This window comes from Ornithodoros turicata, chromosome 9 (genome assembly GCF_037126465.1).
Source record: "Ornithodoros turicata isolate Travis chromosome 9, ASM3712646v1, whole genome shotgun sequence".
Classification (NCBI taxonomy): Eukaryota; Metazoa; Arthropoda; class Arachnida; order Ixodida; family Argasidae; genus Ornithodoros; species Ornithodoros turicata.
The window spans coordinates 3,364,763-3,378,507 of record NC_088209.1 but is presented as its reverse complement, the minus strand read 5'-3'; the positions used below and the strand labels follow the sequence as shown (position 1 = coordinate 3,378,507).

General features: G+C 51.1%; 1 protein-coding gene across 1 annotated transcript in view; it reads left to right on the top strand.

Annotated features, from left to right (window-relative positions):
- Positions 1-13,716, top strand: part of LOC135369136 (uncharacterized) — a 49,014-nt gene extending 35,298 nt beyond the window's left edge. Inside the window, exons 6-9 of the mRNA XM_064602797.1 lie at positions 7,131-7,270; positions 8,624-8,756; positions 10,148-10,280; positions 13,711-13,716. Of these exons, the coding sequence (XP_064458867.1) occupies positions 7,131-7,270; positions 8,624-8,756; positions 10,148-10,280; positions 13,711-13,716 (412 nt within the window). The remainder of the gene's footprint in view (positions 1-7,130; positions 7,271-8,623; positions 8,757-10,147; positions 10,281-13,710) is intronic.
- The last annotated feature ends 29 nt before the right edge of the window (positions 13,717-13,745 follow it).

Genomic DNA, 13,745 nt, shown 5'->3' with positions numbered 1-13,745 from the left:
CTCCGCAGTGACAACAGTGGACTAATTGCCCTAAATTTCCCACTGTTGAGAGGAGCAGGAACCCAGAGATTCCCTCCGCAGTGACAACAGTGGACTGATTTGCCCTAGATTTTCCACTGTTGAGAGGAGCAGGAACCCAGAGATTCCCTCCGCAGTGACAACAGTGGACTAATTGCCCTAAATTTCCCGTTGTTGAGAGGAGCAGGAACCCAGAGATTCCCTCCGCAGTGACAACAGTGGACTAACTGCCCTAAATTTCCCACTGGTGAGAGGAGCAGGAACCCAGAGATTCCCTCCGCAGTGACAACAGTGGACTAATTGCCCTCAATTTCAGCAGCAGCCAGCAGCCAGCAGCAGCCAGAAGCAAGCAGCAGCAAGCAGCAGCCAGCAGCAGCAAGCAGCAGCAAGCAGCAGCAAGCAGCAGCAAGCAGCAGCCAGCAAGCAGCAGCAAGCAGCAGCCAGCAGCAGCCAGCAAGCAGCAGGTAACAGCAGCAAGAAAGCAGCCAGCAGCCTGCAGCAGCAAGCAGCCAGCAGCAGCAAGCAGCCAGCAGCAGCGAGCAGCCAGCAGCAGCAAGCAGCCAGCACCCAGCAGCAAGCAGCAGCAAGCAGCAGCCAGCACCAGCAAGCACCAGCAAGCAGCAGCAAGCACTAGCCAGCAGCAGCCAGCAAGCAGCAGCCAGCAGCAGCCAGCAGCAGCCAGCAGTAGCCAGCAGCAGCAAGCAGCAGCAAGCAGCAGCCAGCAAGCAGCAGCAAGCAGCAGCCAGCAGCAGCCAGCAGCAGCCAGCAGCATCAAGCAGCAGCCAACAGCAGCAAGCAGCCAGCAGCAGCCAGCAGCCAGCAGCAGCCAGCAGCAGCAAGGAGCAGCAAGCAGCAGCCAGCAAGCAGCAAGCAGCCTGCAGCAGCAAGCAGCAGCAGCCAGCAGCCAGTCAGAAGCAGACAGCAAGCAGCAGCCAGCAGCAGCCACCAGCCAGCAGCAGCCACCAGCCAGCAGCCAGCAGCAGCCACCAGCCAGCAGCAGCCACCAGCCAGCAGCAAGCAGCAGCCAGCAGCAGCACCACCACCACAACCACCTATGATTAGGTTGCCGCAGCATTCGCTAACCGGGGCCCTATATGAGGGGCCCAAAAATGTTTTTACAATATGCAAGTTACCTTGATAATAACTCTATTATTCATGCAAAAATGACATTTTGATATGTATATTTCTGGCAGAGATGGGCATAAATACTGCCGCTGTGAGGCATGTAGCTGTAAGACCTTTCTTAAGGCAGTAAGTCTCCATGTCCTCATTGTAAGTCGTCATGTCCTTATCGTAAGTCCCCACGTCCTCATTGTATGTCTCCATGTCCTTACTGTAATCCTCTATGTTCTTACTATGCCAGTCTGCCACTAACATCTCCATAACTAATTTGCCCTAGATTTCCCACTGTTGAGAGGAGCAGGAACCCAGAGATTCTCTCCGCAGTGACAACAGTGGACTAATTGCCCTAAATTTCCCAGTGTTGAGAGGAGCAGGAACCCAGAGATTCCCTCCGCAGTGAAAACAGTGGACTAATTGCCCTAAATTTCCCACTTTTGAGAGGAGTAGGAACCCAGAGATTCCCTCCGCAGTGACAATAGTGGACTAATTGCCCTAAATTTCCCACTGTTGAGAGGAGCAGGAACCCAGAGATTCCCTCCGCAGTGACAACAGTGGACTAATTTGCCCTAGATTTCCCACTGTTGAGAGGAGCAGGAACCCAGAGATTCCCTCCGCAGTGACAACAGTGGACTAATTGCCCTAAATTTTCCACTGTTGAGAGGAGCAGGAACCCAGAGATTCCCTCCGCAGTCGCAAGAGCGCAGTAGCATAGCGGTATGGCATGCAGCTGGTAAGGCATATACAGTAAGGCATGTAGCTGTGAGACGTGTGGCAGTAAGGCATGCCGCTGTGAGGCATGTAGCTGTAAGACCTTTCTTAAGGCAGTAAGTCTCCATGTCCTCATTGTAAGTCGTCATGTCCTTATCGTAAGTCCCCACGTCCTCATTGTAAGTCTCCATGTCCTTACTGTAATCCTCTATGTCCTTACTATGCCAGTCTGCCACTAACATCTCCATAACTAATTTGCCCTAGATTTCCCACTGTTGAGAGGAGCAGGAACCCAGAGATTCCCTCCGCAGTGACAACAGTGGACTAATTGCCCTAAATTTCCCACTTTTGAGAGGAGCAGGAAGCCAGAGATTCCCTCCGCAGTGACAATAGTGGACTAATTGCTCTAAATTTCCCACTGTTGAGAGGAGCAGGAACCCAGAGATTCCCTCCGCAGTGACAACAGTGGACTAATTTGCCCTAGATTTCCCACTGTTGAGAGGAGCAGGAACCCAGAGATTCCCTCCGCAGTGACAACAGTGGACTAATTGCCCTAAATTTCCCACTGTTGAGAGGAGCAGGAACCCAGAGATTCCCTCCGCAGTGACAACAGTGGACTAATTTGCCCTAGATTTTCCACTGTTGAGAGGAGCAGGAACCCAGAGATTCGCTCCGCAGTGACAACAGTGGACTAATTGCCCTAGATTTTCCACTGTTGAGAGGAGCAGGAACCCAGAGATTCCCTCTGCAGTGACAACAGTGGACTAATTGCCCTAAATTTCCCACTGTTGAGAGGAGCAGGAACCCAGAGATTCCCTCCGCAGTGACAACAGTGGACTGATTTGCCCTAGATTTTCCACTGTTGAGAGGACAGGAACCCAGAGATTCCCTCCGCAGTGACAACAGTGGACTAATTACCCTAAATTTCCCGTTGTTGAGAGGAGCAGGAACCCAGAGATTCCCTCCGCAGTCGCAAGAGCGCAGTAGCATAGCGGTATGGCATGCAGCTGGTAAGGCATATACGGTAAGGCATGTAGCTGTGAGACGTGTGGCAGTAAGGCATGCCGCTGTGAGGCATGTAGCTGTAAGACCTTTCTTAAGGCAGTAAGTCTCCATGTCCTCATTGTAAGTCGTCATGCCCTTATCGTAAGTCCCCACGTCCTCATTGTAAGTCTCCATGTCCTTACTGTAATCCTCTATGTCCTTACTATGCCAGTCTGCCACCAACATCTCCATAACGAATTTGCCCTAGATTTCCCACTGTTGAGAGAAGCAGGAACCCAGAGATTCCCTCCGCAGTGACAACAGTGGACTAATTGCCCTAAATTTCCCACTGTTGAGAGGAGCAGGAACCCAGAGATTCCCCCCGCAGTGACAACAGTGGACTAATTGCCCTAAATTTCCCACCTTTGAGAGGAGCAGGAACCCAGAGATTCCCTTCGCAGTGACAATAGTGGACTAATTGCCCTAAATTTCCCACTGTTGAGAGGAGCAGGAACCCAGAGATTCCCTCCGCAGTGACAACAGTGGACTAATTGCCCTCAATTTCAGCAGCAGCCAGCAGCAAGCAGCAGCCAGCACCAGCCAGCACCAGCAAACAGCAGCAAGCAGCAGCCAGCAGCAGCCAGCAGCAGCCAGCAGCAGCAAGCAGCAGCCAGCAGCCAGCAGCAGCCAGCAAGCAGCAGCCAGCAGCAAGCAGCAGCAGCCAGCAGCAGCCAGCAGCAAGCAGCAGCAGCCAGCAGCAGCAAGCAGTAGCAAGCAGCCAGCAGCAGGAAGCAGCCAGAAGCAGCCAGCAGCAGCAAGCAGCAGCAGCCAGCAGCCAGTCAGCAGGCAGCAGCAGCCAGCAAGCAGCAGCCAGCAAGCAGCAGCCAGCAGCAGCCACCAGCCAGCAGCAGCCAGCAGCAGCACCACCACCACAACCACCTATGATTAGGTTGCCGCAGCATTCGCTAACCCTATATGAGGGGTCCCAAAAAAGTTTTTACAATATGCAAGTTACCTTGATAATAACTCTATTATTCATGCAAAAATGACATTTTGATATGTATATTTCTGGCAGAGGTGGGCATAAATACTGCCGCTGTGAGGCATGTAGCTGTAAGACCTTTCTTAAGGCAGTAAGTCTCCATGTCCTCATTGTAAGTCGTCATGTCCTTATCGTAAGTCCCCACGTCCTCATTGTAAGTCGTCATGTCCTTATCGTAAGTCCCCACGTCCTCATTGTAAGTCTCCATGTCCTTACTGTAATCCTCTATGTCCTTACTATGCCAGTCTGTCACTAACATCTCCATAACTAATTTGCCCTAGATTTCCCACTGTTGAGAGGAGCAGGAACCCAGAGATTCCCTCCGCAGTGACAACAGTGGACTAATTGCCCTAAATTTCCCACTGTTGAGAGGAGCAGGAACCCAGAGATTCCCTCCGCAGTGACAACAGTGGACTAATTGCCCTAAATTTCCCGTTGTTGAGAGGAGCAGGAACCCAGAGATTCCCTCCGCAGTCGCAAGAGCGCAGTAGCATAGCGGTATGGCATGCAGCTGGTAAGGCATTTACAGTTAGGCATGTAGCTGTGAGACGTGTGGCAGTAAGGCATGCCGCTGTGAGGCATGTAGCTGTAAGACCTTTCCTAAGGCAGTAAGTCTCCATGTCCTCATTGTAAGTCGTCATGTCCTTATCGTAAGTCCCCACGTCCTCATTGTAAGTCTCCATGTCCTTACTGTAATCCTCTATGTCCTTACTATGCCAGTGTGCGACTAACATCTCCATAACTAATTTGCCCTAAATTTCCCAGTGTTGAGAGGAGCAGGAATCCAGAGATTCCCTCCGCAGTGACAACAGTGGACTAATTGCCCTAAATTTCCCACTTTTGAGAGGAGCAGGAACTCAGAATTTCCCTCCGCAGTGACAATAGTGGACTAATTGCCCTAAATTTCCCACTGGTGAGAGGAGCAGGAACCCAGAGATTCCCTCCGCAGTGACAACAGTGCACTAATTTGCCCTAGATTTCCCACTGTTGAGAGGAGCAGGAACCCAGAGATTCCCTCCGCAGTGACAACAGTGGACTAATTGCCCTAAATTTTCCACTGTTGAGAGGAGCAGGAACCCAGAGATTCCCTCCGCAGTGACAACAGTGGACTAATTGCCCTAAATTTCCCACTGTTGAGAGGAGCAGGAACCCAGAGATTCCCTCCGCAGTGACAACAGTGGACTGATTTGCCCTAGATTTTCCACTGTTGAGAGGAGCAGGAACCCAGAGATTCCCTCCGCAGGGACAACAGTGGACTAATTGCCCTAAATTTCCCGTTGTTGAGAGGAGCAGGAACCCAGAGATTCCCTCCGCAGTCTCAAGAGCGCAGTAGCATAGCGGTATGGCATGCAGCTGGTAAGGCATATACAGTAAGGCATGTAGCTGTGAGACGTGTGGCAGTAAGGCATGCCGCTGTGAGGCATGTAGCTGTAAGACCTTTCTTAAGGCAGTAAGTCTCCATGTCCTCATTGTAAGTCGTCATGTCCTTATCGTAAGTCCCCACGTCCTCATTGTAAGTCGTCATGTCCTTATCGTAAGTCCCCACGTCCTCATTGTAAGTCTCCATGTCCTTACTGTAATCCTCTATGTCCTTACTATGCCAGTCTGTCACTAACATCTCCAAAACTAATTTGCCCTAGATTTCCCACTGTTGAGAGGAGCAGGAACCCAGAGATTCCCTCCGCAGTGACAACAGTGGACTAATTGCCCTAAATTTCCCACTGTTGAGAGGAGCAGGAACCCAGAGATTCCCTCCGCAGTGACAACAGTGGACTAATTGCCCTAAATTTCCCGTTGTTGAGAGGAGCAGGAACCCAGAGATTCCCTCCGCAGTCGCAAGAGCGCAGTAGCATAGCGGTATGGCATGCAGCTGGTAAGGCATTTACAGTTAGGCATGTAGCTGTGAGACGTGTGGCAGTAAGGCATGCCGCTGTGAGGCATGTAGCTGTAAGACCTTTCTTAAGGCAGTAAGTCTCCATGTCCTCATTGTAAGTCGTCATGTCCTTATCGTAAGTCCCCACGTCCTCATTGTAAGTCTCCATGTCCTTACTGTAATCCTCTATGTCCTTACTATGCCAGTGTGCGACTAACATCTCCATAACTAATTTGCCCTAAATTTCCCAGTGTTGAGAGGAGCAGGAACCCAGAGATTCCCTCCGCAGTGACAACAGTGGACTAATTGCCCTAAATTTCCCACTTTTGAGAGGAGCAGGAACCCAGAGTTTCCCTCCGCAGTGACAATAGTGGACTAATTGCCCTAAATTTCCCACTGGTGAGAGGAGCAGGAACCCAGAGATTCCCTCCGCAGTGACAACAGTGCACTAATTTGCCCTAGATTTCCCACTGTTGAGAGGAGCAGGAACCCAGAGATTCCCTCCGCAGTGACAACAGTGGACTAATTGCCCTAAATTTTCCACTGTTGAGAGGAGCAGGGACCCAGAGATTCCCTCCGCAGTGACAACAGTGGACTAATTGCCCTAAATTTCCCACTGTTGAGAGGAGCAGGAACCCAGAGATTCCCTCCGCAGTGACAACAGTGGACTGATTTGCCCTAGATTTTCCACTGTTGAGAGGAGCAGGAACCCAGAGATTCCCTCCGCAGTGACAACAGTGGACTAATTGCCCTAAATTTCCCGTTGTTGAGAGGAGCAGGAACCCAGAGATTCCCTCCGCAGTCTCAAGAGCGCAGTAGCATAGCGGTATGGCATGCAGTTGGTAAGGCATATACAGTAAGGCATGTAGCTGTGAGACGTGTGGCAGTAAGGCATGCCGCTGTGAGGCATGTAGCTGTAAGACCTTTCTTAAGGCAGTAAGTCTCCATGTCCTCATTGTAAGTCGTCATGTCCTTATCGTAAGTCCCCACGTCCTCATTGTAAGTCTTCATGTCCTTACTGTAATCCTCTATGTCCTTACTATGCCAGTCTGCCACTAACATCTCCATAACTAATTTGCCCTAGATTTCCCACTGTTGAGAGGAGCAGGAACCCAGAGATTCCCTCCGCAGTGACAACAGTGGACTAATTGCCCTAAATTTCCCACTGTTGAGAGGAGCAGGAACCCAGAGATTCCCTCCGCAGTGACAACAGTGGACTAATTGCACTAAATTTCCCACTTTTGAGAGGAGCAGGAACCCAGAGATTCCCTCCGCAGTGACAATAGTGGACTAATTGCCCTAAATTTCCCACTGTTGAGAGGAGCAGGAACCCAGAGATTCCCTCCGCAGTGACAACAGTGGACTAATTGCCCTCAATTTCAGCAGCAGCCAGCAGCAAGCAGCAAGCAGCAGCAAGCAGCAGCCAGCACGCAGCAGCCAGCACCAGGCAGCACCAGCAAACAGCAGCAGCAAGCAGCAGCCAGCAGCAGCCAGCAGCAGAGAGCAGCAGCCAGCAGCAGCCAGCAAGCAGCAGCCAGCAGCAGCAAGCAGCAGCAAGCAGCCAGCAGCCAGCAGCAGGAAGCAGCCAGCAGCAGCCAGCAGCAGCAAGCAGCAGCAGCCAGCAGCCAGCAGCCAGTCAGCAAGCAGCAGCCAGCAAGCAGCAGCCAGCAGCAGCCACGAGCCAGCAGCAGCCAGCAGCAGCACCACCACCACAACCACCTATGATTAGGTTGCCGCAGCATTCGCTAACCCTATATGAGGGGTCCCAAAAAAGTTTTTACAATATGCAAGTTACCTTGATAATAACTCTATTATTCATGCAAAAATGACATTTTGATATGTATATTTCTGGCAGAGGTGGGCATAAATACTGCCGCTGTGAGGCATGTAGCTGTAAGACCTTTCTTAAGGCAGTAAGTCTCCATGTCCTCATTGTAAGTCGTCATGTCCTTATCGTAAGTCCCCACGTCCTCATTGTAGGTCGTCATGTCCCTATCGTAAGTCCCCACGTCCTCATTGTAAGTCTCCATGTCCTGACTGTAATCCTCTATGTCCTTACTATGCCAGTCTGTCACTAACATCTCCATAACTAATTTGCCCTAGATTTCCCACTGTTGAGAGGAGCAGGAACCCAGAGATTCCCTCCGCAGTGACAACAGTGGACTAATTGCCCTAAATTTCCCACTGTTGAGAGGAGCAGGAACCCAGAGATTCCCTCCGCAGTGACAACAGTGGACTAATTGCCCTAAATTTCCCGTTGTTGAGAGGAGCAGGAACCCAGAGATTCCCTCCGCAGTCGCAAGAGCGCAGTAGCATAGCGGTATGGCATGCAGCTGGTAAGGCATTTACAGTTAGGCATGTAGCTGTGAGACGTGTGGCAGTAAGGCATGCCGCTGTGAGGCATGTAGCTGTAAGACCTTTCTTAAGGCAGTAAGTCTCCATGTCCTCATTGTAAGTCGTCATGTCCTTATCGTAAGTCCCCACGTCCTCATTGTAAGTCTTCATGTCCTTACTGTAATCCTCTATGTCCTTACTATGCCAGTCTGCCACTAACATCTCCATAACTAATTTGCCCTAGATTTCCCACTGTTGAGAGGAGCAGGAACCCAAGATTCCCTCCGCAGTGACAACAGTGGACTAATTGCCCTAAATTTCCCACTGTTGAGAGGAGCAGGAACCCAGAGATTCCCTCCGCAGTGACAACAGTGGACTAATTGCACTAAATTTCCCACTTTTGAGAGGAGCAGGAACCCAGAGATTCCCTCCGCAGTGACAATAGTGGACTAATTGCCCTAAATTTCCCACTGTTGAGAGGAGCAGGAACCCAGAGATTCCCTCCGCAGTGACAACAGTGGACTAATTGCCCTCAATTTCAGCAGCAGCAAGCAGCAAGCAGCAGCAAGCAGCAGCCAGCACGCAGCAGCCAGCACCAGGCAGCACCAGCAAACAGCAGCAGCAAGCAGCAGCCAGCAGCAGCCAGCAGCAGAGAGCAGCAGCCAGCAGCAGCCAGCAAGCAGCAGCCAGCAGCAAGCAGCAGCAGCCAGCAGCAGCAAGCAGCAGCAAGCAGCCAGCAGCCAGCAGCAGGAAGCAGCCAGCAGCAGCCAGCAGCAGCAAGCAGCAGCAGCCAGCAGCCAGCAGCCAGTCAGCAGGCAGCAGCAGCCAGCAAGCAGCAGCCAGCAAGCAGCAGCCAGCAGCAGCCACGAGCCAGCAGCAGCCAGCAGCAGCACCACCACCACAACCACCTATGATTAGGTTGCCGCAGCATTCGCTAACCCTATATGAGGGGTCCCAAAAAAGTTTTTACAATATGCAAGTTACCTTGATAATAACTCTATTATTCATGCAAAAATGACATTTTGATATGTATATTTCTGGCAGAGGTGGGCATAAATACTGCCGCTGTGAGGCATGTAGCTGTAAGACCTTTCTTAAGGCAGTAAGTCTCCATGTCCTCATTGTAAGTCGTCATGTCCTTATCGTAAGTCCCCACGTCCTCATTGTAGGTCGTCATGTCCCTATCGTAAGTCCCCACGTCCTCATTGTAAGTCTCCATGTCCTGACTGTAATCCTCTATGTCCTTACTATGCCAGTCTGTCACTAACATCTCCATAACTAATTTGCCCTAGATTTCCCACTGTTGAGAGGAGCAGGAACCCAGAGATTCCCTCCGCAGTGACAACAGTGGACTAATTGCCCTAAATTTCCCACTGTTGAGAGGAGCAGGAACCCAGAGATTCCCTCCGCAGTGACAACAGTGGACTAATTGCCCTAAATTTCCCGTTGTTGAGAGGAGCAGGAACCCAGAGATTCCCTCCGCAGTCGCAAGAGCGCAGTAGCATAGCGGTATGGCATGCAGCTGGTAAGGCATTTACAGTTAGGCATGTAGCTGTGAGACGTGTGGCAGTAAGGCATGCCGCTGTGAGGCATGTAGCTGTAAGACCTTTCTTAAGGCAGTAAGTCTCCATGTCCTCATTGTAAGTCGTCATGTCCTTATCGTAAGTCCCCACGTCCTCATTGTAAGTCTTCATGTCCTTACTGTAATCCTCTATGTCCTTACTATGCCAGTCTGCCACTAACATCTCCATAACTAATTTGCCCTAGATTTCCCACTGTTGAGAGGAGCAGGAACCCAGAGATTCCCTCCGCAGTGACAACAGTGGACTAATTGCCCTAAATTTCCCACTGTTGAGAGGAGCAGGAACCCAGAGATTCCCTCCGCAGTGACAACAGTGGACTAATTGCACTAAATTTCCCACTTTTGAGAGGAGCAGGAACCCAGAGATTCCCTCCGCAGTGACAATAGTGGACTAATTGCCCTAAATTTCCCACTGTTGAGAGGAGCAGGAACCCAGAGATTCCCTCCGCAGTGACAACAGTGGACTAATTGCCCTCAATTTCAGCAGCAGCAAGCAGCAAGCAGCAGCAAGCAGCAGCCAGCACGCAGCAGCCAGCACCAGGCAGCACCAGCAAACAGCAGCAGCAAGCAGCAGCCAGCAGCAGCCAGCAGCAGAGAGCAGCAGCCAGCAGCAGCCAGCAAGCAGCAGCCAGCAGCAAGCAGCAGCAGCCAGCAGCAGCAAGCAGCAGCAAGCAGCCAGCAGCCAGCAGCAGGAAGCAGCCAGCAGCAGCCAGCAGCAGCAAGCAGCAGCAGCCAGCAGCCAGCAGCCAGTCAGCAGGCAGCAGCAGCCAGCAAGCAGCAGCCAGCAAGCAGCAGCCAGCAGCAGCCACGAGCCAGCAGCAGCCAGCAGCAGCACCACCACCACAACCACCTATGATTAGGTTGCCGCAGCATTCGCTAACCCTATATGAGGGGTCCCAAAAAAGTTTTTACAATATGCAAGTTACCTTGATAATAACTCTATTATTCATGCAAAAATGACATTTTGATATGTATATTTCTGGCAGAGGTGGGCATAAATACTGCCGCTGTGAGGCATGTAGCTGTAAGACCTTTCTTAAGGCAGTAAGTCTCCATGTCCTCATTGTAAGTCGTCATGTCCTTACTGTAATCCTCTATGTCCTTACTATGCCAGTCTGCCACCAACATCTCCATAACGAATTTGCCCTAGATTTCCCACTGTTGAGAGAAGCAGGAACCCAGAGATTCCCTCCGCAGTGACAACAGTGGACTAATTGCCCTAAATTTCCCACTGTTGAGAGGAGCAGGAACCCAGAGATTCCCCCCGCAGTGACAACAGTGGACTAATTGCCCTAAATTTCCCACCTTTGAGAGGAGCAGGAACCCAGAGATTCCCTTCGCAGTGACAATAGTGGACTAATTGCCCTAAATTTCCCACTGTTGAGAGGAGCAGGAACCCAGAGATTCCCTCCGCAGTGACAACAGTGGACTAATTGCCCTCAATTTCAGCAGCAGCCAGCAGCAAGCAGCAGCCAGCACCAGCCAGCACCAGCAAACAGCAGCAAGCAGCAGCCAGCAGCAGCCAGCAGCAGCCAGCAGCAGCAAGCAGCAGCCAGCAGCCAGCAGCAGCCAGCAAGCAGCAGCCAGCAGCAAGCAGCAGCAGCCAGCAGCAGCCAGCAGCAAGCAGCAGCAGCCAGCAGCAGCAAGCAGTAGCAAGCAGCCAGCAGCAGGAAGCAGCCAGAAGCAGCCAGCAGCAGCAAGCAGCAGCAGCCAGCAGCCAGTCAGCAGGCAGCAGCAGCCAGCAAGCAGCAGCCAGCAAGCAGCAGCCAGCAGCAGCCACCAGCCAGCAGCAGCCAGCAGCAGCACCACCACCACAACCACCTATGATTAGGTTGCCGCAGCATTCGCTAACCCTATATGAGGGGTCCCAAAAAAGTTTTTACAATATGCAAGTTACCTTGATAATAACTCTATTATTCATGCAAAAATGACATTTTGATATGTATATTTCTGGCAGAGGTGGGCATAAATACTGCCGCTGTGAGGCATGTAGCTGTAAGACCTTTCTTAAGGCAGTAAGTCTCCATGTCCTCATTGTAAGTCGTCATGTCCTTATCGTAAGTCCCCACGTCCTCATTGTAAGTCGTCATGTCCTTATCGTAAGTCCCCACGTCCTCATTGTAAGTCTCCATGTCCTTACTGTAATCCTCTATGTCCTTACTATGCCAGTCTGTCACTAACATCTCCATAACTAATTTGCCCTAGATTTCCCACTGTTGAGAGGAGCAGGAACCCAGAGATTCCCTCCGCAGTGACAACAGTGGACTAATTGCCCTAAATTTCCCACTGTTGAGAGGAGCAGGAACCCAGAGATTCCCTCCGCAGTGACAACAGTGGACTAATTGCCCTAAATTTCCCGTTGTTGAGAGGAGCAGGAACCCAGAGATTCCCTCCGCAGTCGCAAGAGCGCAGTAGCATAGCGGTATGGCATGCAGCTGGTAAGGCATTTACAGTTAGGCATGTAGCTGTGAGACGTGTGGCAGTAAGGCATGCCGCTGTGAGGCATGTAGCTGTAAGACCTTTCCTAAGGCAGTAAGTCTCCATGTCCTCATTGTAAGTCGTCATGTCCTTATCGTAAGTCCCCACGTCCTCATTGTAAGTCTCCATGTCCTTACTGTAATCCTCTATGTCCTTACTATGCCAGTGTGCGACTAACATCTCCATAACTAATTTGCCCTAAATTTCCCAGTGTTGAGAGGAGCAGGAATCCAGAGATTCCCTCCGCAGTGACAACAGTGGACTAATTGCCCTAAATTTCCCACTTTTGAGAGGAGCAGGAACTCAGAATTTCCCTCCGCAGTGACAATAGTGGACTAATTGCCCTAAATTTCCCACTGGTGAGAGGAGCAGGAACCCAGAGATTCCTCCGCAGTGACAACAGTGCACTAATTTGCCCTAGATTTCCCACTGTTGAGAGGAGCAGGAACCCAGAGATTCCCTCCGCAGTGACAACAGTGGACTAATTGCCCTAAATTTTCCACTGTTGAGAGGAGCAGGAACCCAGAGATTCCCTCCGCAGTGACAACAGTGGACTAATTGCCCTAAATTTCCCACTGTTGAGAGGAGCAGGAACCCAGAGATTCCCTCCGCAGTGACAACAGTGGACTGATTTGCCCTAGATTTTCCACTGTTGAGAGGAGCAGGAACCCAGAGATTCCCTCCGCAGGGACAACAGTGGACTAATTGCCCTAAATTTCCGTTGTTGAGAGGAGCAGGAACCCAGAGATTCCCTCCGCAGTCTCAAGAGCGCAGTAGCATAGCGGTATGGCATGCAGCTGGTAAGGCATATACAGTAAGGCATGTAGCTGTGAGACGTGTGGCAGTAAGGCATGCCGCTGTGAGGCATGTAGCTGTAAGACCTTTCTTAAGGCAGTAAGTCTCCATGTCCTCATTGTAAGTCGTCATGTCCTTATCGTAAGTCCCCACGTCCTCATTGTAAGTCGTCATGTCCTTATCGTAAGTCCCCACGTCCTCATTGTAAGTCTCCATGTCCTTACTGTAATCCTCTATGTCCTTACTATGCCAGTCTGTCACTAACATCTCCAAAACTAATTTGCCCTAGATTTCCCACTGTTGAGAGGAGCAGGAACCCAGAGATTCCCTCCGCAGTGACAACAGTGGACTAATTGCCCTAAATTTCCCACTGTTGAGAGGAGCAGGAACCCAGAGATTCCCTCCGCAGTGACAACAGTGGACTAATTGCCCTAAATTTCCCGTTGTTGAGAGGAGCAGGAACCCAGAGATTCCCTCCGCAGTCGCAAGAGCGCAGTAGCATAGCGGTATGGCATGCAGCTGGTAAGGCATTTACAGTTAGGCATGTAGCTGTGAGACGTGTGGCAGTAAGGCATGCCGCTGTGAGGCATGTAGCTGTAAGACCTTTCTTAAGGCAGTAAGTCTCCATGTCCTCATTGTAAGTCGTCATGTCCTTATCGTAAGTCCCCACGTCCTCATTGTAAGTCTCCATGTCCCTTACTGTAATCCTCTATGTCCTTACTATGCCAGTGTGCGACTAACATCTCCATAACTAATTTGCCCTAAATTTCCCAGTGTTGAGAGGAGCAGGAACCCAGAGATTCCCTCCG